The sequence below is a fragment of the Dermacentor andersoni genome, chromosome 2 (genome assembly GCF_023375885.2).
Source record: "Dermacentor andersoni chromosome 2, qqDerAnde1_hic_scaffold, whole genome shotgun sequence".
NCBI classification, from domain to species: Eukaryota; Metazoa; Arthropoda; class Arachnida; order Ixodida; family Ixodidae; genus Dermacentor; species Dermacentor andersoni.
The window spans coordinates 205,959,359-205,985,101 of record NC_092815.1 but is presented as its reverse complement, the minus strand read 5'-3'; the positions used below and the strand labels follow the sequence as shown (position 1 = coordinate 205,985,101).

General features: G+C 44.5%; 1 protein-coding gene across 1 annotated transcript in view; it reads left to right on the top strand.

Moving 5' to 3' along the window:
* The window catches only part of LOC126540198 (protein phosphatase 1L), a 48,603-nt gene that overhangs the window by 17,893 nt on the left and 4,967 nt on the right, over positions 1-25,743 (top strand). Inside the window, exons 4-5 of the mRNA XM_050186989.2 lie at positions 8,454-8,584; positions 18,087-18,690. Coding sequence (XP_050042946.1) covers positions 8,454-8,584; positions 18,087-18,482 — 527 coding nt within the window. The 3' untranslated portion in view covers positions 18,483-18,690. The remainder of the gene's footprint in view (positions 1-8,453; positions 8,585-18,086; positions 18,691-25,743) is intronic.

The window sequence follows — 25,743 nt, the reverse complement described above, 5'->3', positions numbered from 1 at the left end:
AGCATCAGCAAAAACTATCTTACGGCACAACCATGCAACGTAGATTGTATTGTAGTGGGCACATCATGCAAGTACAAAACACCTCCAGCTGCTCTTGCACCTCTGTCTTTCTCATTTCTCATTGTCACCTATTTGCGCACAGCTTCTTCATGTTCAGTACATTGCCAAACTGCGATTGTGTGATATGTTTTCCGATTGCTAGATTCCACGTAAACAAGAAAAGGTGCAACACACGTGCGATCGAGAGCAGTGCGTTTCCACGACGGCAGCTTCCCTGCAGCACTCGCCTGCCCGTGTCACGTGAAAGTGCCAGCACGCGCTCTGTTTCCGCTTTCGGTATTAGCAAATTCCCTTGCAGGTCGTCACACTTCGCACAGTCAGCTTTCGCCGTCAACCCTATTGCGAAAAGCATCTTCACCTATCTGTTTGACATAGTGTGTGACATACAATGCCTGTTAGAAGTGTACTGCATGCTTTTAATTTGTAGCCAATAACACAAATGTGCCAACAGTACCTGCTGCAGGTGGTGTGAAGCGAATGTTGTGTTTCCCGCGTCGCCCACCATCCTTGTTACTAGAACCCCTACTAGCTCTACTACTACTACCCTACTAGCCCTACCCTCGGGCCACTTGGGCCCCGAAAATCTTGTGTCGTGGCAATTCTCGAAAAGTGGGCACTTCGAAATATCCTGCCAAATTGTCGTGCCGTAACAAGCTGCTGACCCAAGCTGAATTCGAGGAGCGTAAACATAAGCTTGCCAAAGCTGCGAAAATGACAATGTGCGCATGGGGCCGCTTGGGCCCCATCAGCTCAATGCGCTTCGATGTCTCGTGCTCCAATGATTCGCACAATGCTTCTCGTTATGATGATGTCAATTTCAGTTGAGTCTGCCAATTTTTTAGTGACGTTAAATCTGTATGTTTTGCCAGTTAGTCTTTTCTCATTTTTTTTCTTTTTCATTTGCACAGGTAAATGAGGTTCTACTGTACACATGTAGTTGCATACACACAATAGAGGTTATCAGCGAAACAGGCAATTTAAAGAAATTTGTTGGGCAGCACATTTACAAGGCCCAGTAACCACGTGGCCTGCAATGCTATCGCCAAACGGGAGGAAGCCACAGGTCACAAGATTGACTGGGTAAATGCATGTGTACTGGCTAAAGAAAAGAAGTTCACATCACACATTGAATAAAACTGGCAGCAGATTTCCAGCAATATCGCTTGATGCAAACTCGCTACTTGCATCACATGCTGAGGCATAGTTAAAGACGCCGTTTGTTTCACTGGTTTTATTGTGAACGAAGTTCCTGTGTGGGAGCTGAAACATCGTTAAATTCTCTACCCTTTTGGTTGGAGTGTCACTTTTCATCTTTGGATTTCTATATTCTTACCGGACGGTTTTCCATCATACTTTGGATTTCATAAGCAATTATATGCACAATATTTCTGAGTACATTACATATGCAGTTCGAGAATATACAGATGGCCATTTTGTATATGACATGGTCAGGATTGTAGACAGTGGCAGAGGGAGGTAGTTTCAGTCATCAGCAGCAGTTTTGGTATTACAAGGAAATTGGAGCGCATGTTAGTGTGACAGGCTGACACGTAGATCTTGTGGCTGTGATTAAAATGGAAAAGGGCTTGAAGAAAGGTCTTTTTCCAACTTCTTCTTGCCTTAACTTTGTTGCCTGAAGAAAAACATTGGGACTGCACTTCAAAAAATGTTATTAATATTTGGTGCCAGAGCATACTTCCATCTGCTTCCTGAGAGTGAAATTAGGAGCGTCGTTGCAAAAAACTTAAATGCATGTCTGCTGGTCGAAAGAATGCTTATGTATACAGTTAAACCTTGATATAGCGAAGTCGGTAAAATCAGCAATTCACTTTGTTATATTGAAGTTTCGTTTTATTAAAATTTGACCTTTTATACGAATAAGTACAGTTACCGATTAATTTTTCTTACACGGAAAAGGGCTGCAGAATTTTCAGTTATTGGGCAATTGAAGAAAGCAAACTTCAATGAGAAAACAATACTTTTTGATAAATTTGGGTAGTCTGTGATGAATGATATGGTTTCATGCCACCTACATCGACGGTATATTCACATCGGCGGTACAAATGAAGTGAAGCCAGCCACACTTTCACGGCACTCCGCCTCCGTGGTTGATAGCGTCGCCCGCAGTGGGACCACGCTATCAGAAAAAGCGCTGGCACCATCTGCCTCTTGCCCTAACGGCTCACCGAAACTCGAGATTACGCAACCTCAAATACCAAACGCGCCAGAAGACAGCTTACATGGTGCCACGCCGTCTCTCGGAACGCCTACTCTTTGCACGCGCGACAGATTACCTCTGAAGCAGGGTGCTTGGCTGTGTATGCACTTGGCTGTGCTAACAGCCATGCAGCAAAGCTCCGCAAAACCTCATTTTGGTTTTGCGGAGCTAGATCCTCGTAAACTACAAGAGCCTTGTCTCCTGGAAAGGTGTAGAGCAAGAAATGTTCTTGAATCTTTGGTTGAATGCCGTTACCATTCTGTACTCTTGTAATTGGGAAATCTTGTCTGTAAGCTGTGGAGCAAGTTTCTAGCAAATTCTGATGAGTCATTATCGGCCGCAGTGCATTCTTGCAGGACCATTTGCATTCCATTAAAAAATGGTATCACTGATGGCAGGGTTGCATATTTTTGGCCCCTGAGGTCTTTAGTAGCCAATGCAATAAGCATGAGAGCATTGACTAGTCCAGCAACCATCTTCCATTCCCGCGGTCTAAGGTTTAGCACTGTGTTAAGTTCTAGATTAATGCCTTCTTTCAGCAGAACAAGACGTGACAGCATGTCATGTTCATTGTTCCGTCTTGTTTCTATGTCATGGATAAGCTCCAACTGTGGTAGCTCCATCCGCTGCTGCCAATCACTTAGTTTTGCAGGAGCTTGGACACTGTGTTTGTAGTGGCCCACAATTTTACAGCATTTTTTCATAATGGCAGGGACTCCTGTAGTCTCTTTTGACTATATTGAAGTTAAATTTGACTATTTCAGAAATACTTTGCGACAGAAGGTACTTCGATTTGTTCAGCAGAAGTGGAGGTATTTGCAGCCAAACATGCTGTTCGCAGTGCTTCCCTCCTTCTTCAATGACTTGCACTGCAGAGGCTATGGCGGAGCGTGGTGTGCCCATAATGCTTCACCTACTGAACGTCACCATGACACGCAGTTCAAATTTGATTTCGGATGTTCACATAGGTGCCACTATTTCCGATTTTGGCGCCTATGATGTGCCAAAGGTGGTTGTTCTCAGGGAGCCGAGGTGTGCCCAGCCAGCCAACTCATCATGGCACCTTGCGGCGGCCGCAGTACCCATGCTATGTAGCAGACTGCACCTATGTCAACTGCGGTGTGTATGCGCAGCATTTGCTTTGTGCATGACAGGACCCAAGTGCGCACTGGCGCTCATGTGCTCCTGTTTGATGTGCTGCGTGGTGCAGACCGGCTTTGTCCAGCTCCAGCTTGAACGGCGGCTAGTAGACACATCCAGCTTGTTCATTTTGAAGTACTGTTAATAGCTCAATAGACTATGCTCTCAATAGCGCATAGTCTTCCAAGGCATCTCACTAGAAGTGAGCGCGCACTGGTGAGCATGCGTGTGGTCTGACCTTATGTGTCAAATGGCTCAAGGCTGGTTGAGTGTTCAAAAATTGTTGAAATTAGCGAGTCTCGACAGCTGCAACACCGATAAGCTACAGTATGGCCAAAGTTTAATTTATACACGAGCGGCCGCAGCCAAGTGTGAGCAGACAATAGTTGGCTTCTTCCGGAAGTGTGTAATTATTATCGAAATTCCAAAGCAGATTTTTGCTTACTTCAGCCTGTTTATTAAACTTCTTCAATAAATGTAAACAGTAACAGTAAGAATTGTAAGAACTAGCAGTAACAAAGTAAGAAGCAACAGTAAGAACAGTATTGGCCAACAGTAGGCATGTATGAGAATCTGCTATATTACGAAGTAAAGCGTCCAGAAAAGAGTGAGGAGCAGGCTTCCATTGAAAAAAATGACGTATGAGAGAAAGGTGATTTCTTGCTCTGCTCGTGATATCTACGCACCACACACAACTGCAAAATTTGGCTGAGATGTTCTCAGCAGTGTGTGCTATCTGTGGAGGACAACTGTCTTTTTTTCACCAAGCCCGAGGGGTGGTTCGGGACCCCTCGGGTCCTAGCTGCAGTGTGTGTCCCATGCATTGCATTGGCATACATGGAAAGTCTTTAAGGGCTTCCCAAAAATCTTGTGCATTGTCAGTGACAACATAGATTGGGTAGCTTTTCCAGTGGTGGTTCCCACTCATCTGTCATTGATTGAAAGCGCTTGAAGATGTTGCAAGCAGTGTGACTTTCAGTTACATTTGGCTTCCCCATGCAAAGGATCTCAGTTCAAAGTTAGTGGTCAAGTAGTGACAAGTGAAGCTGATGTACCTTTCATTAGATCTTCATGTCCACATGACACTTGGGAGTGTACTAATAGATTTCACACCTTCCTGGAAATTGGCCTGCATGCACTCGTTCACATCTCTGACAATGTAATTGCAAAAGTTGTGGATGACTGTTCTTGAAAATGTTGTCTGGGCAGAACTCTCGTACAGAGGTGAGAGGTTATGTACAAGTTCCTTAAACCCTTGATTTTCAATGATGCTGTGGGGCTGAACGTTAAGTGGAGATGTTCATTCTGGAGAACTTCATGGTTATGTCTGCTGAGCAACATTGGAATAACTCGTTGTTCAGCGCCTTTCTAATGGATGATCGTGAGGCACTTTCTGACCTTGCTGATCTTCCAATCTCTGTCAAGAACAAGTGGATGACGGCGTCCGCAGCTTAGCGTGACAACTCTTGCATTTCCAGTGGTGGTTCCCACTCATCTGTCATTGATTGAAAGCGCTTGAAGATGTTGCAAGCAGTGTGACTGTCAGTTACATTTTGGCTTCCCAATGCAATGCGTCAGGAATTTGCCTCTTGTGGCAAATTCCTGACGCAGCCTGCCGCCGCTTACGTTGCTGCTCCGTCCTCGCACTGCACTCTGCAACGCGGTCACGAGAAGAACCTGGTACGTCCATAGCACACACAACCTGTAGCAACTGCTAGAAGAGGTCAACCCAGCGTGTTTTGCATGGCCATGTCATCCAAACCGATTTTGATGGCAGTTCCCCTCCCCGAAAATATAAGAGAAAAAGCTGTATATAAGCCGCACCTGTGCATGAGACACATCGACAAAAATTTAAGAAAAGAAACACGACTTATGCACAGGAAAATGCGGTATTTGTACTTTCCATGTCTGCTGATCCGAGGAGAGATAAGTACAAGCCTGTCTATGGCCTCCGATGTCTCCCAATCTCAGAGGCCATATGCCATCGCGCCTGTTTCTCGACTTCACCAGTAGGTGGTGCAGCCATCCTGGAAGTTTCTCTCGTCAGGCCTCAATGCATATGAAACGAGAAGAGATCTCGAAAAATCCGCAAGGTTATTCACAATACTCTGTCATCGAAGTGGCCTGAGACTATGCAAAAGCCACACAGACATTTGCTACGAAAGAAATTAATTCTACAAAAGAAACACCAAATTCAGTTAGAAGCAGGCAGCTGAATATGCCACCATGTTTTTATGTAAACTATGTAAACCACACAAAGGCGGTAACATTAAATCTGAGAAATAGCATGCGGGTCATTTAGCATTGTGTGCATGCGCATTTCGATCCCACTATTCCGCTAAGCCCAATATTACGTTTAACATGCTAAATCAAAACTATCTATTGTTGAATTACAGACAGTTCGAATAAATGGATTTGCTAGAATGTCCTTACTCAACACGTAGTTCTGATCAAGCTTAACACATCGCTGTGTGCACATACGCTTGCATGCAACATGTTCAGCCTGCATTGCAGTCTTGGCTCTGCTATATGTCAAGTGAAAGTATGATCAATGCATGTACGAAACCAGCCTCCCATGTCAACAGTTCGATGGCGGTCAGAGAACAGGCGCATAATCGTGGGTCTCTTCGCAGCAGTTACTGTCCGACACTTCTCGTGCTTCGTCGCTGCTTTCGTCGGTACATATGTCGAGGGTAAAATTGGCACCATTTGAAGCTTCTTAGCGATTCTGAGTGAAAAGAATTGACCAGTAAGGCTGGCCGAAAAGAATAATGTGTGAGACACACTGGACGTGCACACACATTGTGTGGCTTGACCTTAGCTTGGCTTGTACCACAATCTGGGTGCAGTCGACTTCGCTAGTTCTGGTTTCAAGTAGGTGCTGGTAACGGGCCTAAAGAATGTTGTTCTTTTTGCTTGTCTTGGTGGCTGAATTAGTACGCGGTCATAAAAAGACTGTCTGGAATATCAGTCATCCGCAAATATTATGGAATTTTGGTGCTGCGAAGCGGTTTGAATAATCGAACATGTCGGAATTTATTGATTGGTGAATGTTCAAAAAATCGAATAGTAGATATTTGATTCTGGAAGTGTACTATTCGCAGAGCTACTATTAGATTTATATTAAAATATTGTAATCATATCTTGTATACTTTCATTGGCCTCATAATGTGTTGGCTTCATGTGGGAATGTCAGTGTAATAGCTAACATAATTTGTGAAATACAAACTCTGCTGAAATACAGTGTTATGCTGACAACACAAAAAGAAAAAAGTGTTTTCTCTTCAATTTTTTATAGTGCTTGAAAGTTTCAATGTTCAAGGTCATAAGAAACATAACCAACAAAAAAAGTTTTCTGCGTAGTGGAAACTGCCTATTTTCGGTAGGTTCCCCAATATTGGTCAAAACATCACACTAGCGGTAGCAAATCTATGCCATATACTGTCAGGACACCATAAATAACAACTGTATAATGCAAACAGGCATGCCTGTTGGCTTTGTATGGTTGTGATTAACAAAAATTAAGCCCCTCTGTTTCCCTTCTTTTCGTTTATTCAGGACACTGTATGTAAGACATAATATTGCCAACACCTGTACAACTTTTCCAAGAAATCATTCAGTCATCAACATGCAGAAAACGAAGTTGCTGAAACTGCCCGGGCTGGTTTTCTTTCTTGTCCATTATCCGAATTAAAATCCTATGGTGTGACATCATCCTCAAACTCACTGCTACTAGAAACATGCAAATGATTGTCTGATCATGCAGCAGAATTGCAAGACCAATGTCGTTCTCGCAAGGGATCAGCACTCACCTACCAGAGTGCTTGCTGTCTTTGTGATCACCAGGTACGCACCTTTACGAGCTCACTGAGAATCTGCTCTGCAGGGCAACAAACTACTCAGAAAACTTAAGTGTACTTCTCAAGCTGCGTTGTAGATGGTGCAGCAAGTCCATAAGGGCACTGGGAGCCTTGAAATCGGGCTTGGAGCTCGTGGATCTCTTGTGATCTAAGTTGAATGGTTGTGGTAAGGAAAGAGTTAACAGCTTCAGGGTGAGGCACTACCATGCACAACTGACTTGTTCCCAATGGCTCACCAAGTATTTCATTTTTGGAACATGTCCAATAGGTTACCTCAGCTGGGAGATCTTTTTGACATCAATTTGTAGCAGTAAATAAAGAACGCTGGACTGCATTTTCAAGGTCTCGTTCAACTTTAATTTGCATTGTAGCAAAGCAGTGTGTACACCGGTAAACATTGAGTAAGGGATGGCAATAAAGACGTTTGTGATGATCGTGCATCATCATCCACTTTATCTGAAACCACTCTATCTAGGTGGTTGATATAATCCTTAGCCTCCTCCCCAATACAGTGTCTCACAACCTGCATTTCACTTTTGGCATTAAACCGCATAAATTTCCTTGTGACATTGCTACAGTTAGGAAAGTATGCATATTAATTTGCAAGACCCTGTGCGGCACATTTTTCCAGCCAGATCCTGAAACCAAGTGTGAATCAGATAATGGTAAAGGCTCGAAATATTTTTGTTAAGGCCAAGATATTTTATCAGCATCACTTTCCAAATGCGATGGCAAGAAACTTGCACAAAGTGGTTTCAGACTATAGAGTAGCACGCACTAAAGGTTTGGTATGCCAGAAAAATAGATGGTATGCGAGGTCTAGAGACCTGCAAGAAGCAATAAGGACACACTGGCTTCACTTACATAATATGGTTTGCCTTTTCTTTGTGCTCATTCTGCATTCTGCTCATCTTTCATCAAAATTATGTCTGTCATTTGTTTGTTTGCAAGTTATCAATGTGTTCTGAAATTGTACCTTTGGTGCACCCACTGTGTGTAAGGAAAATCTTGTGATTTGCACGCCACCTGTTCTGTCAAATTTTTTTAAGGAAGGTGGGAGCTGCCTCTCAGCGCAGCTTTATGTTTGCTTTCCTCCTCACATCATGTACATGGGTGTACTTGTTAGTGAAAGATATAAGCCAACTCAACTTTCTTGCCCTTGGCTTTTCTTTCAGGCTCAACACTGCTGGTGGCACTTGTGCATGGCCATCACTTAGTGGTAGCCAACGTGGGCGACTCTCGGGGCGTGCTGGCCGACCGGCGGGGACAGGCCCTGCCTCTCTCGTTTGACCACAAGCCACAGCAGGTGGGTAATTTGAGTGAGTGGTTGTTTGCGGTTTTCTGCGGGGATGACGGTACTATAACGCTTGATTGAAAAGGCACAGCAATCAGATGGCCAGAGAAATCTTTGAGGCATTTTCAATGTGTCAGTTAGGAGCCACCTGTGTTAGTTCCCCTTCCATAGCACTTTGTGATAAAGAACTTAAGTTCCTTAGAAGTTAATCAGTTTGGCCTGTGTCCACCATGTTATGGTTACTTTTATATTGTTTAATGTTATTGACGCATGCGCAGCAGGATTTAACCGACGATGACTCGCCTTTCCCCTCTTCTTTCACTCTCTTTATGCCCGTTGCAAATTGTATATATTTGCGCAGGCTCCAGTAAAGGTGTTGTTGGCAGTCAGCGCTCGTCCTGTGTCCTCCCTTGTCCGTGTTTTTTTGGCGCTGTTTTAAATATGAATGATCCGTACCAACTAGCTCGCACCCAAACCCATCTGAGTGACCTCTGTGGTGGCGGCACATTAAGGATCCCTTAGTGGTCAAAATTAATCCGGAGTCCCTCACTATGGCATGCCTCATAAACAAATCATGGTTATGGCACGTAAAACCACAGAACTAAATTTTTAAAAGCTACAGAAATTCTGAGAATTGTCTACTAAATTGTAAGCATTGTTTGGCTCAGCTATGACGTCGTTTTTGCTTAGTTTCGCTTACTTGCTTTTCCTAGCTTATGCACGTCTACCCATGGTCTTTCCAGTGACGATAAATTCTTAGGCTTTAGTTGACAGTGGTCTGATTTTCTTGCTGCATCCGGCCCCTTCACTGCAATCGTACAAATTGAGCTGGAATGCCGGGCACAAGTGCACCTCAATGGAGCAGAGTGGTCAAAAGGGAATGCCAGCTGCTGCAGTAATGTGTGAGGCGTTGTGTGAGGGGAGAGTGCATAGCTGCCATGCCATGTCACCCTCGCTGTCACTCTCGCAAGCCTGTGTTATGCTTGCGTTCCTTGTCCACCCAAGCTCCCACCTGCGTTCTGACTGCGCCTTGGTAAGGCCCAATGAAAACACGCCAAGCATCTCAATGAGCTCGCTTGCCCGCGAGGTGTTTATAACTCGAAGGATGCTGAGCATCATTCATTTGGACATTGGGCCACACCAAAATCTCAATTTGGCCCACTCCCAAATTTATGTTGGCCCACCCCCCAAATTTCAACTTGGCCCGTCCTCAAATTTAAGTTGGCCCAACCCCAAATTTCATGTTGGCCCAACCACAAACTTAACTTGACCTACACCTGAATTTCAAGTTGGATAGATGGATGGATGAATAACTTTCTTGAGGTCCGTCGGTGCGCGCGATTAGTGCACAGCGGGTGGCTCCCACGTTGGGACAGAGAGGCCATGCCCCTCCGCTGCGTCGCGGGCCCGATGGACAGCCCAGAACTGTGCTTCAAGGTCCGAGCAGCGTAGAGCTCGGTCCCACTCTTCCTTGGTGGTCCTGGCCCCCGGCACCAGGGGGCAAGCCCTGAGCATGTGAGCAAGGCTAGCTATATCCTTACAGTAGCGACACGCATTGTGAGGGTGCGCGTCTGGAAAGATTTTGTGCAGGAAGGCCAGGCATGGGTAGGTGCCCGTCTGAAGCCGCCTGTACGTGACTTGTGCTCTATTGAGTGCTTTGTGCGGTAGCAGCATGGTTCTTAACTTATAATGCTGGGTGAGATCGTTGTAAGTGACGAGGGGGTCGCGCTCGCTCTCCCATCCTGCCGAGAGGGAGTCTGGGCTCGCTCGGTGAGTTAGGTCTCATGCGGCCTCGTGTGCCGTCTCGTTGAGGTTAGGGAGTGGCCCCTCCAATGGTCCCATGTGTGGCGGGAACCAATTGATGTAGTGTGGGGTGAGGTGATGAGTACTAAGTATTCTGCCGACGGTCGGGAATATGCTCCCTGTTTCAAAGGACAAAATTGCCCTCTTGGAGTCGCAATATACCAAGCTTTTATCGTCTTCTAGGAGTGCAAGGCCCACACCCAAATTTCAGTTGGCCCACCTCCAAATTTCAAGTTGACCCACCCTCAAATTTCAGTTGGCTCACCCCTACTATAAGCTTCTCCATGCATTTTCCAAGGGGTCCTATGTATCTCTATAGGTATTCTCTCTTTCATTTTTTTGCTTTAAATTGTTTCTTATCACTTCAAAGCTAGCAATCACCTACATTTACGTTATCATGTCTGATTAAATGTCTTAACTTTGCAAATTATGCATTTTTGTGCAGATACAAGGCATTAGACTTTTCGCGTGACAGGGCTGGGGAGCTCGCCAAAGAAACTTTACGCTTTAAAACAGCTATGGGAGACCGTATGTCTGTGATGAAACTTCCTTTTGTACTTGATCATAAAAGCCCAAACTTCTGTCTTGAATAATGTGCTTCCTAGTACGATGAGCCCCGTTCTTCCCAACTTTTTGTCACAATCCTTCTATAACTTCTGCGTTTTTGGTAAACCTTGGCACTTTAACTGCCTACCGAGCGCAAGCAGTGACCTGCATCAACCACCAGCTGATCCCTCTTAAGGTGCTCAAAATTTTCCCGCTGTGTGTGCTGCCACTGCGCCGTTCAAGAAGAGTATTGAACCTGTGGCGCTCTGAGCTTCGTCACCAGAACTGTCACTACCAGGTGTGTCTTCGTATTCTCTTGGCATCCCTGGTCAACAGCAGCGAACAGGGTAAAGGTTTGTTCCAGAGGTTTGCATATGAGGCTGTGAATGTGACCAAATTTCTGTGGACAAGAACTCTGCCTTAGTTGCTTGTCTGGACCAGGAAGCGTGTCAGGAATGAATGCCATTCTGTAAAGGTAACATTCTTGGAAATTGCACTTTGCCTGAAAGTGTAGGAAATGTGTTGGATAGTGGACCAAAGTTTTGTACTGAGGTCAGTGAAAATCCAGTAGAACTGCTTTCAGTGGTGAGGAATGTTGCAATTAGGGTTGAGCCTGATGAACAAAACAGAGTTCTTTTAAGAAGGCGTTGACTACCTTATGTCCAGACTACTGCGTAGTAACGCTAGCTTTCAGGTTCGGGACACCAATAAATTTTTGAAGAAAACTAACTTTTGCGCTACTGGTGTCTGATAAAGTGAGTGGTTTCGTGGTGCTTCCTAAGGTAGTCTTCTTGAAGAAACTCGACAGGCAGTATCAAAGAATTTGAAGCCTGTCAAGTGCTCATGGAAAGAATTTAGGAAAAAAGCTTTGGCTCTTTATGATGAGATGGAACTTTCAAAGCCTCAAGAAGACCATAGGTGGGGCTAAAAAGGACCTCCTGGATATGTTTTTCCCTGTAAAAATGCACAAGGAAGGGATGCCATTCAGGGCGATTGTAATCGAGAACGATTCATGGCAAGATGCCTTCTCTGGATTCCTCCAAAAGCATCTTAAATTGATTCGAGTGAATGACCTTTACCTCGTGCCCACTTTGGAGAGTATCTTAAATTATCTTTCCAAGTATGAGTATCCTCAGCAGCTGCTATACGCCTTTTCTATTGATGTAGTATATCTTTTTTTTATTCTGTCCTGCAAAGCCAACTTTTTTTTGCGCTCTTTGTGAAAGCATTGATGACTTTGGTCCTGTTGCCTCTCAAAATTCCATTGACAATTTTATGGAATTATTAAGGTTTTACCTGTGCTCTATGGCAGTTGCCTATAATTGTACTCCCGTCCTTCAAAAGGCAGGGATTTGTGTTGGATCATGTATTGCTCCTCTTTTAGGTGATCTGTTTTTACCCTTTTGTGACAAACATATTTCCACATACCCTGACACAGCATGAGCAGCTAAGATTTTACCAATTTTCAGATATGTTTATGATTACTTAGTTATCTGAAAGGATGTGTGACCTGAACATTCTGAAGAGCTTGCGAACCAAGTGCTTGGTGTTTTCAAACCTTGTGGCAAAGTGTTCAAATCCACCTTTGAGTTAACTGAAGAGGGATGCTTCCAGCTTCTGGATATCAGCATCATAATGCATGATGGTCAGGTGTGTTGGAGATACCATCCACGGTCTGAAAAACCAGTCCTTAGCTATGATTCGGCCCATTCCAAGATAGGGAAAAGGAGTATTGCAAAAAGCTGCATGCGCACTGCTCTCAAAAAGTCTTGTGACCATCAGCTTGCGTGCAGCCTTCAGATCAGAGTGCTATGCCTGTGAAATGCTGGCTTTCGTGTGGGATTGTTGGGTTCTATTGCAGGAGCCTGATTAAAAAAGTGAATTCAGGGGTCCAGGCATGCCACAGTCAGCCTGGATCCAAAAGGGTGCGGCCAGCAGTTGTGCTATAAGTTCATGACCGGTCCCACCGCCTCAAGAAGGTGGTTGGGAAATGTGGCATCCTGGTTGTTTTTTTAGCGCCTGGTATGCTTGCACGTATGTACAATATTGTGAATGGTGCTGCCAAGGCCAGCTGCACAGCAAAGCACACAACACATTTCGTGGAGTGCAAAGTGGGTGTAGTGTACCGGATCCCACTTTCATGTGGTAAATGCTATGTCGGCCAGACCGGCTGTTGCGTAAATGAGAGATTGAGAGAGCATCACGCAGCTGTGAAGTCATTGGCGGGGTGTGGACATTTGGCAGATCACTGCCGGCGGTGCTCGTGCATGCCGACTTTGAGGGCGCCCATGTCCTGCGCAGCTTTGCGATGCAGCAAGCTAGAGAAATGTTCGAGGCATTGTGCGTTAGTATCGAAATTGATAGATGTGTGAGTACACCTTCAGTGGCCTTGCATGCAAGAGAAAGAGTATCTCAAGAGGCACAGGAATTCTGTAGAGCGACAACTGCTGCGCCTTCTGCTACTTATTGTAGGTTTCTGCGCAAGTATGTATGTTGCTATTTTTTCGTCATTAAAACCATCAGTTGATGTCCAGCGTCCGTCCTCTCTGTATGTCTCTTCCTTGTGTTCGCATTCCTTAGCGCTTGTTATGATGTCCAAGTTCCGTTATCACCAACTAGCCCTAACTTGCATGTTGAATGTCCTTTTGTAAGGGGTGCTTCAGGACAAACGAGAAAATTATTTACCTCAAACAGTTTGGTTTGCCCTCATGTCAGGGATATAACAGTGAACAGTTTCAGAAAGTCACATGCGCCCCCAGAGGCAGCTCGCTTAGGAACTCGGATGAAAGGCCACCAACTCCGCTAGCGTCTGTTACCATTGTGTATTTGCATGGATGCTGTGACAGGTGCAAGCAACATCAAGCAGTTTCTTGCTGTTTTAGGTCAGCAAGTGCTGCACAAACTTCCTGCAGTTTTCTCATATGTAAAGCGAGAGGAGCGAATATTTGTACATGTTCGCTCATCTCACTTCAATGCTTAAAAAATCATCTAAGTCAGCACTTTTTATGTCGTTTATCACTGCGAGCACATTCGTCAAGGGTCTTATACAGGAAAGTGCATTTCTCCCTTAAAATTGTGTAAAAAGACATTTTGCACTTACCGTAGCTCCATTATTGCTCCAATTTTGTAGAAGGATCACCTTTTTTTTTGCCTGGATCATTCAAAATAACACTTGGCATTGTTACCTGGCTAGTTTGTCAAGAAAGAAGTGAAAAATTTTGTTCTTCTGCACCCCTCAGGTGCACCCCTGAGCAGTTATTAGAATCAAATCTCAAAGGCTTTCTTCTGGTGTATTGCAGATGGCAGAAGTGACATTACAGGCATGTTTAAGACATTACCAACCGTGAGGAATGTAAATAAAGACAAATTCGCAGTTCATTCTCTTCACAATCCCGCCAAGTAATTGCAGAAAGGTTTCCATGTCTAAATAATGTCTAAAACATGTCGGCTATCTCACTTCTGTAATCAGCAATAAGGCAGAGCATGGCCTTCGACGTTCGCTTTCAATAATTTCTCAGGGTGCATTTGCGGGGTGCAGATGAAGGCAAATCTGCAGTTCTTTTATTGCAATAGCAATTTCCGCCGTTGGTGTCACCGTCCCCGTTGCCGTGAGGTACCATATAAAGTCCAAGGGCGATGAAATCATTGCTGTGTGCCCTTGCTGTATATGTGCGACTTAAGGCGAGTGAGGGGAGCTGACGATCGCGGCTCAATCTCGCCTACATGAAAGAGATGAAAGTGGGCAGGAAGCACGTCATCTCCAGTCGTGCGTGAGGCACCCAACGTTGCGAGGCACCGGGGCGAGGAGAGGGGAGAGGGGGGGTTCTGCTCCGGCTGCAACTGTGCATGTGGCAGCTGCGCGCGGTCGCCTGGCTGTATCTTGAGAGCAATTTGCATTGGGGGCGGAGTCTAGGTACGTCGGTGGCTCGTAGCTTTGTGCGTGCTGTGTGTCCTCAGCACTCACTTTTCATTGAAGTGACAGACAGCACAAATGTCACTTTGCTCGCTGCTGCTGCTGCTGCATTTCCTCATGCCAGCATTTTGACAGCGAGTTTCCGCAGTCATCAAGTCAGATGTGTTCATGTTTGCTTGTGTGCATGTGACACCATGCTTGTTAATTTACTTAGTGTGCCTATGTTTACAAGCTTTTACGGCTGATAAAACTACTATCTTTACTTCTATAACTGTCCACTAATTTGCCATCACAATTGATGCTTTGCGTTTCGGGCGAAACTGCAACTTTTTTTTTTTTTTTTTTTTTTTTTACAGTCCTAGCAAGTAATTACAGAAAGCTTCACATGTCTAAATAATGTCTAAAACACACTGGCTATGTCACTTCTGTCTGCAGTAAGACAGCGTTTGCCTTCAATAATTGCTTGGGGGTGCATTTGAAGGGTGCAGACGAAGACAGATTTGCAGTTTTTTCTCTAGACAGCAATTGCAGAAAGCTTCACATCTCTAAATGTCTAAAACATATCGGCTATGCCACTTCAGTTGTCTGCAATAAGGCCAAGCATGGCCTTTGAGGTTCACTTTAAACAATTTCTCCGCGGTGCATTTGAAGGGTGATGACAAAGACAAATCCAGTTTTTTTTCTTCACAATCCTGGCAAGTAATCATGGATTAGGGCTGCCAGAGTACACTGCAAAGTCTTCACATACAAGATCAGCTGTCTGTTTTGCATCTTTAAATAATGGGCCTCTTCAGTTTTCCGCTGCTGGCTACTTCCAAGCTGCCAGAGCCAGCCAAAGCGCCTTCGTTTTTTTTACTTTCAGGTTGCTGCACGACACACTTCTGCCACACAATCATTTTACTTGAGCTAAATGGTTCTGGCCACCCGTGGGCTGCCAGAACCAGCCAGGATGATTTTATGGTCTGTTTGATTCGTCTGCACCACTGTGAACCATTTCACGGCAGTTTACGAGAAGTTCCGAAATTATGCAGCTCGAATGCAAAGGTGCAGACGCGGTGCAGGCATTATGTTATGTCATACTAACGTGCACGGAGTGCGTAAGTTTGAGAGGTCCTGAACTGCAGGTATGATCGGCTTCTGGGGCGTAAATACACACCACACTTGTGTAGACACATCAGACGTGTGTAAGTAAGGTTTTAACGGTGTTCGCGCCCGTGTGCTGCGTCGTCTGCTGCGTCGCTGCTTCACACCTGTATGCTTGCACCAAGTCGGCACCGACATTGGAGTGGGTGCAGCAAAATCATGAACTAGCCCGGCACCTTTTGAAACGAACGTCATGGTTCTGCGGGCACCATTGCTGTGCCACTGAAACGAATGGCAGGGTGCAGCACCTCGTGAAATGGTACAAGTGGTGCAGATGAATTGAACGTACCCTTAGTCTTGCTGCTCTGTGGAAGTTCTCTAGCTAGCAGACGACAAAAAGAGGCAATGAGAACTCGCCACCATCTTTGTCGGGGCTTGATGGATTGCATTGCAGGCGCTTGAGAACTTTTACCTTCCTCAGCCAACTGGCTACGGTCACCCTTGGATTTGATTACTTCTAGCATTATGTTCTAAGGTTCTAACTCACTGTCCCATCTTGTGAGGTGGTGCAAAACAAGCGGCGGTGAACCACTTGAAGCTTTTTTTTCTTCTGTGTGTGTGTGTGCGACTGTACCATGAAGGCTTCTTCACAGCCTTGAACACTGCGCTGTGCTCTCATGCATCCATGCTATCTGTATTGTGTTGTAGATGCTCATTACCACACATTCTTGTGCCTTTTCAGTTCATCTTTCTCTGGTGGTACCCGCTTTCAGATCTCTCGCATATATGCAGTGATATCTGCTTTGTCTGCAGTTAGCAAAGGTGTTGCAGCTAGCAGGTGTTCGCTCCATCTATCCATCATATGTTTGGGTGGCAGCTCGAAACCAATGTGTTCTAACTAGGCCATTGATGTCAGAAGAATGTGCTAGTTGAGTAATAGCCACACGTACATTATTAGCTTATTGCTCTCATGATTGACCGACACTGTTTTTTGTGTGAAATTTTTTGCTAATCACAGGCATCATGCATTTTCATGCACCAGCCTGTAATGAAATTTTTTTTAGTGCCAGCAGCTCTTTGCGAATGGCTGCACGGACAGTTTACAGAAGGGCACCAATGACAAGCACTGTTGACAAGCAATGACAAGTGGCGTAGAGATTGTCATGCCTTGCAGATGGAACCTAATTTCTTTCTCCTTCAGGGAACAAATTTCTGGGCCCTGTGTGTAGAATGGTAGGATGTTTGGAAGAGACAATAGGGGTACAGCACCAACATGCCTTTATTTGGATAGCTTGGGTCAGAGGAGTCACAATGAATAGAGTTGTCCTTACAGTGAGGTGGGTCTTCAATGAGACATGGAGTAGGTGTTGAAGAGCAGCAGCTTGACTCGGTGAGGCAGAGGGCAAGTACCATCAAAGGGAAGGTCCATCCTGTGTGAGCGTAAAACAGCCCTCATTAGTCATTATTGTGATGATGGGCAGCGTGCTGTGGTAGGACAACAGGGCAACACATAGCGAAGGCAAAAATGGGACAAGGCATCTTGTCCTCTGCAAACAATTGTATTCACAAAGGCAGGGCTAGACTGTTGCCAAGTCCAGCAGTGCAAACCACTGTGTTCCAAAGCCTTGGGATTTCGGCGCCCAGCTTGCTTGCGTGCATCACAGCTGATTTTCTTTCTTGTTATCATTGGCAGAGCTGGTGTTGTTTGATACTGGGCAATGGCACATCTGAATGCCCGGGACTGTCTGTCATACACATACACATACAGCTCCAATGTTCCAACATACACATAAGTTGAAACTTTGCAACTGTATAACAAACATTGCTTGGGATGTACTGTAGCAAAGGCTTGTTTGTGGGCTTGTAGACGATGTTGCACTGGTAATGCAGCACTGCATTCTGTGTCTGTATTGGGCATTTGCTATGTGCATCAACAGTCACATTTTGGCTCTCATTCATAATACTATCTTGCAAGCAGCAGCCCATGAGTCACGATTGTGCATGATACTGTACCTGAGCTTGAAGAGAGATTTCATTAAAGCTGGTCTAAAGGAATGAAGGATACTGTGCTAATAGGATGAGAAATTGACACGACAGGATTGTAAGCTGTCACTTTTTTGTTTTTTTTACTTTATTAAGCTTCTCTCCTCTTTTGACGTTCCCATGCAGCTTAAGGAGCACAAGCGCATTCGGGAAGCTGGTGGCTTCATCACCTTCAACGGCGTATGGCGGGTGGCTGGCGTGTTGGCAACGTCCCGTGCACTGGGTGACTACCCACTCAAGGAGCGTCGTCTGCTTGTTGCCCAGCCCGATGTGCTCACCTTCGACCTGTCTGGAGGGAACGGAGGGGGCGCCGCCTGTGCCGTGCTCGCCTCGGACGGCCTCTGGGACGCTCTGAGCAACGAACAGGCAGCGTTGCTGGCACTGCAGCACCTCGACGAACACCTCTGCGGGGCCCGGGAACTGGTTGTGCGGGCATTCAATGCCGGCTCCCTAGATAACATCACAGCACTCATCGTGGACTTGCGCAGCCGGGCAGCGGGAAACGCTACAGTCAGCGAGTGATTTCTCTGTGGTACACGTGCCGTCACACACCGTCTGCTGCGCACCCGGTATGCCAGGGTCTCCGAACTCTAGAAGAGAAGCTTTGCTCCACCACTGGCCCTCTGTGTCTGCAGTGTTGGCCTTTTGCAGCTTCAGGCTTTTTGCAGTTGAAGTAGCCCTCGTCCAGCCGACAGACACACCAACTATGGGAACTCATCTGAGCAAACGAGTGAGCAACAGGAGCTGTAATCTCTATTGACTTTGTAATGTGTTTGTGCTGTATTGTAGCACCTTTTACTTTTAATTTTTTTTAATTTAAGTTGAAGCATACCAAACCACTCCTCTCTTTACTTGTTTGCTCCTCATTGTTTGCAGTGACAGTTGTTAGCTTTTAGTAATTAGTAGAGTATTATTCCGCTGTTGAAAATTGCGGCACTATTGTACATAGTCCTTTATCTGTTCTGTACATAGTTTTTGGTGCTGAAAGCAGTTTGTCTGACGTGTTTGTAATTGTATTGTCGTGCTGCACAGCCTTCACAAGCTCCCATGTCTCACTGTCAAGTTGGTTGGCCACTAATCTGCATGTTTTCGTGCTCCCAGAAATACTGACGCTTAAGCAGAAATAAGTTATATCGCTCCATGTGTTTCTCGCTTCTTGATAGTTTCTATTGGCATTATGACAGTCACAATTCCTTTCTCGGGCGGATAGTTTTATGTCCCCACCAACCTGCTCTTTCTGGAGCTTTCGGTGCCAGTTATGTGGTGTCCTTTGGCTGTGCTTTATTTGCACTCTTTAATTTCTTCAGTATAACAGGCCAACTCGCCTAGCACCATACATTGTTAAAGGAGTTACTGACACATGCTTTGAAAACTGTAGAAACTGTCCAGCTTCTACAGCTTTCTGCGATTTCAGTTTTCCACCTTTGACATACTTCTTGCACGTAAAAAGGATTGCACATAGCAAATGTGAAGGTTTGGAAATTCTTATAAAGTAGTTTAATTTGTTGCTGAAGTTGCTGCAGGAGTGCTGGCCTCGCATCATTGACATAATGGTGATATCATGAGACAGGAAAACTTGGGGACGTGATTTAGCAATGAGGCTGGTAACTAGATAAAATTAGGACCTGTGCCCATGTCTTATGGCTGTGTGGCAGCCCCAGCGGTCGCACAAACGAAGCGAGCCAATGTGACACCATGGCACATCCACCTCCTACTGGGTACTGAAGCAAAAACTGGTTCGTAGAAACAAATATATTAGTAACTTGGTTAAGACCTTCTGATGGCTTGCTAGTATCTTTTCAAGGGTTTACTGGGTTTGGACGTTCACTCAATACGCTAGAAAAAAGAATGATTTGAAAATGTCGTTTCAGTATTTAACCTTCTTTTTTTTCTGACTTTGTCCTCATTCCCTACAGGGTTTTTCTTGAGTGTTCCATGTAAATTTTGTGCTAGTAATGTGCTACGATGCTCTGCAGGACATCTAAACATTTTTATTCGGGGTTATCTTATCCAAACAAAAAGGCACACTGATTACCAACAAATTAACACTTAACTAATTAACAAAATACCTCAAAATGAGGAGGAGGTGGTTGCGACTCATCAACTTAGAGAATGCAGTTTGCTCAAGAGGGGATCCATGGACCAATACTGCGCAATGGTGCCTTTTTTTTGCATGAGCCGTTAGCTTCACGACAGCAAGAAATACATATAACTCATGTGCGGTCACATCTTTCTACTGGTGCATACGGGATTCGACCGCTGACGTCAGCGTGGCATGCACTTGGTGCTGGAAAATGTTCGTTTGGCCCACAATTGCATCTACAATGTCCAGCATAAGCAAACATTCAAAACCCTTGAGCTCACTGCCTGCCACTATGATACCATTGCAGATTCCTGAAGATGGGTTGAAAGCATGCTCCTAAGGCTTGAATTTTTTCTTCTTCCGCTCGTTAGGTTTCCTCTTCTTGCTCAGATTCTTGGGCAGTAGGGGCTCTTCCTCACTGTCTTCGCTCGACAGGCAATTTAGCTAAGCTGCTTCATCGTTGTGACCTTCACCTGAGTCCGAATTTAACAACAGTTCCTCAATTTCTTCGTCCGTCAAAGCACGGATGCATGTGGCACGCTGACTCGCCATGGCTGCACTGCTGAGACGAAAAGGAAGCAACATGGATGTAGAAACATGCGTTCAATCTGTCATTTAAAATTTACCCTACGAGTTCTGGGTGTTTATGTGACACCTCTCCATAGATGCAGTGACATGACTACAAGTTGGGGTTCCCTTTTTTCTTTTTTTTTTTTTTTTTTTTTTTTTTTTTTTTTTTTTTTTTTTTTTTTTAGCGCTAGTTGTCTCGGAAGTGGCAGGGGGTTGTGCATGAGTGGTCTCCTGGGTTATCTCGGGAGTGGCCGTAAAAGGGTTCAAGTATTCGTGCGAAATCCAACTTTCTGTTCATCTTGTGCTCCCCGATGGTCAGTGTGCCCCTGTGACACTGAACACCTAAAGCTACGCAACTCTTGAAGTTAACACTTAAAAACTTCAAGTTAAGCAAGCAAAACAAGTTATTTATTAGCGTCGCGCACTTCTCACGTCCTGTTACCTTTTTTTATGCTTTTAATATTTGGAAACTAGTAATTGCGATTTCTTGTGACTGTGTAACCGTTTCCTTGGGCCCCTCCCAACATTAGTGCAGTCTAACGCAGTGGCAAAAAACATGCAGTGGCAAGGGCAGCGTTCTCGCATTCTTCTGCAGTGACATCTAGTGTTGTGAAATGCTGTCGTTCAGATGCTGTGCCTCTGCTTGAAGATGCAGACGGTGTCACTAGAGGCATTGCAATGCTACGACCAGAGGCAGACACAGATGCTGCACAGGGTTCCAAACTAGTCCTTGAGGAGGCGACGCTTGAAGTGCCGCTTGGCTCCCATGTACTGCCAAGGTAAAGGGAACACCAACCGTAACACATATGCCAACATAGTGCCACAAATAACCACTTCCCAAAGCAGGCTAAATGCATTCTTGGATAGCAACTGGGGTCGGATCTTCATCATTTTTTTTACCATTGTATAACTGAGATTTCCGTTACTAGGCGGAAAACTTTTCTGTGCGTGCCAGCCTGCTTTCTTTTGCTATATTCTTTCCTAAATCCAATTTTCTGTTCATCTCGTATTCTCTTTGTCACTGTGTCCTTGCGAGGTGCATATTGCCTTGCCTTCATCGCGTTTCATTGGAAGCGACTGCAGTCACTTCTAGTGCACAAAGACTTGGATCAGGTGCATGCTGCAGTCAGACTGCATTTACAGAGGTTTGCAAGAGAACCCATTCAGCCATGAACAATGAACTGCACAACAATTGTGCATACCTCATGAGTCATGATTTCTTTGGAGGGGAGGGGTGGATGACGTCAAACGCATTGTGAGGCTTCTAGAGTGCAAGTCCGTCAATGTTTACCTTTAGTGTCCCTTTTTTAAAGGAGCTCAGCGAAACCTTTTAAAATGAAGGGGTGAGATGTGCCTGGTATTTAAAGGACACCACATCTTTTCAACGTAGGACATTGGTGTAATTGGAATTTACTAGGAGAGGGGCCTTCATCCTGCCGTGGGCATAAGTTGACTGATGAATATGATGATGTATGAGTGGACTTATAGGCACTTAAGTGCTGTCCCTTCCTCCTTTTCACAGCTTTTTTTCCTCTTTCTGTCTGCACTTGAAGTTGTTTTGCACAAACTTCACAGCTACAGCTGGCAAGATGCATGCTTGGGAAGGGAGGGGTTGGCACATGCATGTGTTATTTCCTGTATAATTTCGCTGAAATATTTAAGTCCACATTTAGAGGTGCAGCCCTCACGAAGCATATACAGTATATTTCAAGGTAACAATATTTTGTTGTATTCAACATTTTTAAGACTTCGCTACGGTGAGGTTACCGTACATGTTGCCCATTTTATGTTTACGCAGCTCAATTTCGGGTAGCACCTCTGACGCTAGTGAGGCGACTTTTTTGTCACTGTCACTGTTGCTGCCATGGTAACATAGCATTAAGTACCAACCCATAGAAAAATAAAGTAAGGCACAGTTTGCACACAAGGAACATGCTAATTAGCGCTTGTATTGCAGCATTTCTGAAGCATGTCTGTAAAGCTGCATTGAGCAACAGCAGCGATGCACTATCCGTTAAGTAAAAATGTGCTTCTGACTACTCATCCGAAACAAAGTGAAGGTAACAAAATTCATGCTAACGATCCTCGTTTGGAACAAAACAACTGTAACGAAAGGTTCATTCGGTATACTTGTAAAGATATTAGAGTGTACATATGAATTTGAATTTTAGGAGCTGAAATTTTGCTTTTTTTTTGGCACAGCCTATTTTAACCATTTATGTTTGAACCCTGTATTTGGCAAGCAGAACTAGTCATAAACAATCTCAGCTTGTTCACAGAATAAAGCTTTCATCTTGAAGCTTGCATATGCCCCATGTGTGTCAGGGATGTAACTTTCTTTTTGCTTTTTGGCTGCTCTTTGCCATTTTACTTTGTTTAGCCTGCATCTTAGAGCTCTTTTTTGATTCTCATGTCATAGGTGGAGACATCAACTCACTGACTGGCACGTCTTGTGTGTGTGTATGGTGTCACACATTCGAGTGCCGTACATAATCTCATTGCCACCCGCCATTGTGGTGTAGTGGCTTTGGTGTTGCCCTACTAAGCCCGTGGGTGCGCAATAAAATCCTGGCTGCGGCAGCCGCATATTGATGGGGGCAGAATGCAAAAACGGCCGTGTACCGTGTGTCGGGTGCTGTTCGCTGTTGCCATAGGCGTTGATTGGTGAATGTGGCACTATTTCAGGATCACGTCAGTGTTAGCACATTTTATAATACTGTAGCACAGCCACCTTGGATGCTATAGAAATGGTACACTCCTCAGTAGATCAATTCTATGGAAAAAAATGTTTTGCAAAAATGAAAAGTACTTCAGTTTCCTTGAAAAATAATGTGATGAACGTTAAGGTTCTGTGGATTTCTGCAGGACTGATTTGCTATGTTCAATGTTTGAGTTGTCGATTAATTTGGTCTCATTCTGCCGGTTTGCATAGATGGTATCTCCATGTTTGCAAAGATTGTTGAGTGACTGCCCCGGAAAAGCATTGGCTATAATTAATTTTTCAAATACAAAGTTTCCTTTCTGAGATACAACCTGCAGAAGTTTTTTCTCTCACTCTGTTTTTTTTTTTTTTTTTCTTTTTTTAGCTTAGTGATACCCTTGAGTGGGACATTGTTAGACCTGCGACGTGGCAAAGGGTGCTAAGAGTCTCTGGAACCAGACAGGCCACCACTGAAAACTGAATCTGGCAACGTTTAACATGCGAGCCCTCTTGAGTGAGGCTAGCTTTGCAGGGCTCTTTGAGGAATTATCAGGCCTGGGATATTATTGGCCTTAGTGAGGCTACTGAGGTTGGCGAGGCTTATACAGTGCTGACTATCAGCCACATCCTCTGCTACAGAGGACTTCCAGATAAGCAGTACGGAGTAGGATTCCTAATCCATAAGGACATAGCCGGAAACATTGATGAATTCTACAGCAATGAGAGGGTAACGGTAGTCATAATAAAGCTGCATAGGAGGTATAGTTTAATGGCAGTACAAGTCTTTGCTGCAACCTCCAGTCACGATTATGAAGAAGTAGAACAGTTTTATGAAGATGTTGAATGAGCGATAAGAAACTTGCAAACTCAGTATACTGTGGACGACTTCAGTGCAAAAGTGGGGAAAAAGCAGGCTGGTGAACAAGCAATTGGCAACTATGGCATAGATTCTAGGAACACTAGAGGAGAGATGATGGGAGAATTCACAGAAAATAATAGGCTCCAAATAATGAATGCGTTCTTCAGGAAGTGCAGTAACAGAAAGTGGACCTGGAAATGCTTTAATGGAGAAGCAAGAAACTTTCATACTCTCTACCAATCCTAGCATAGTGCAGGATGTAGAAATGTTGGGTTGGGTAAAGTGCAATGACCATAGGTTAGTGAGGTCTAGGATTTCTCTCAATTTGAAGAGAGAAATAGTAAAATTAGTTAAGGAGAAACAGGCCAACCTAGACACAGTAAGGATAAAGATAGACAAATTCAGGCTGGTACTCACAAACAAATATCCAACTTTAGAACAAGAAAATGAAGATTACATAGAGGTAATTAATGATACCGTAACTAGGCTGGTTTCAGAAGCAACAATTGAAGTGAGAGGTAAGGCATCAAGGCAATGAGTTAGTAAGCTATCCTAATACCAAAGAACCTAATATAGAAATGACAAAGAATGAAAGTTTCTTACTCAAGAGATCAGGTAGAATTTGCTGAACTTTCAAAACTGATCCACAAGAAGAAAGTAAGGGATATCCGAAACTACACCATGGCAAAGATTGAGGGAGCAGTAAAGAAAGTGCAGCGTGAAATCAGAAGAAAACTTGGCATAGGACAAGGCAAGATGTATGCACTGAAAGATAAGCAGGGTAATGTCATCAGCAATTTCGATGATACATACAGTAAAAGCAGCAGAATTCTATACTGACCTCTACAGTACTCAGAGCAGCCATGATACCTCCATTCGAAGTAGTAATGAACAGCATACAGAGGCTCCTTGTATAACTAGCGATGAAGTTAGAAAAACCTTGCAAGGCATGACCAGGGGAAAAGCGGCAGGAGAGGATGAAATAACAGTTGATTTAATCAAAGCTGGAGGAAATAATGTGGTTCAAATGTTTGAGACCGTCATATGCAATGCCTCACGACTTCCAAGTGTACCAGAGAGTTGGAAGAATGCGAACACTATACTAATCCATAAGAAAGAAGACTCTAAAGAATTGAAGAAATATAGGCCCATTAGATTGCTGTCAGTATTGTATAAAATATTCAAGATAATTTCCAACGGAGTCATGGCAACACTTGACTTCAATCAACCAAGAGAACAGGCTGGCTTCAGGAAGGGATATTCAACAGTGGATCACATCCAAGTCATCACTCGGCTAATTGAGAGATTCTCTCTATCAACCTCTCTAAATGGCTTTCATAAATTATGAAAAGGCATTTGATTCAGTAGAGATACCAGCAGTCATAGAGGCATCGCATAATCAAAGAGTACAAGGGACATACGCGAATATCTTCAAAAATATCCACAAATATTTCACAGCTACCTTGGTACTCCACAAGAAAAGTAGACAGTTACCTATCAAGAATTGGGGTCAGCCAAGGAGACACAATCTCTCCCATGCTATCCACTGCATGCGTAGAAGTATTCGAGT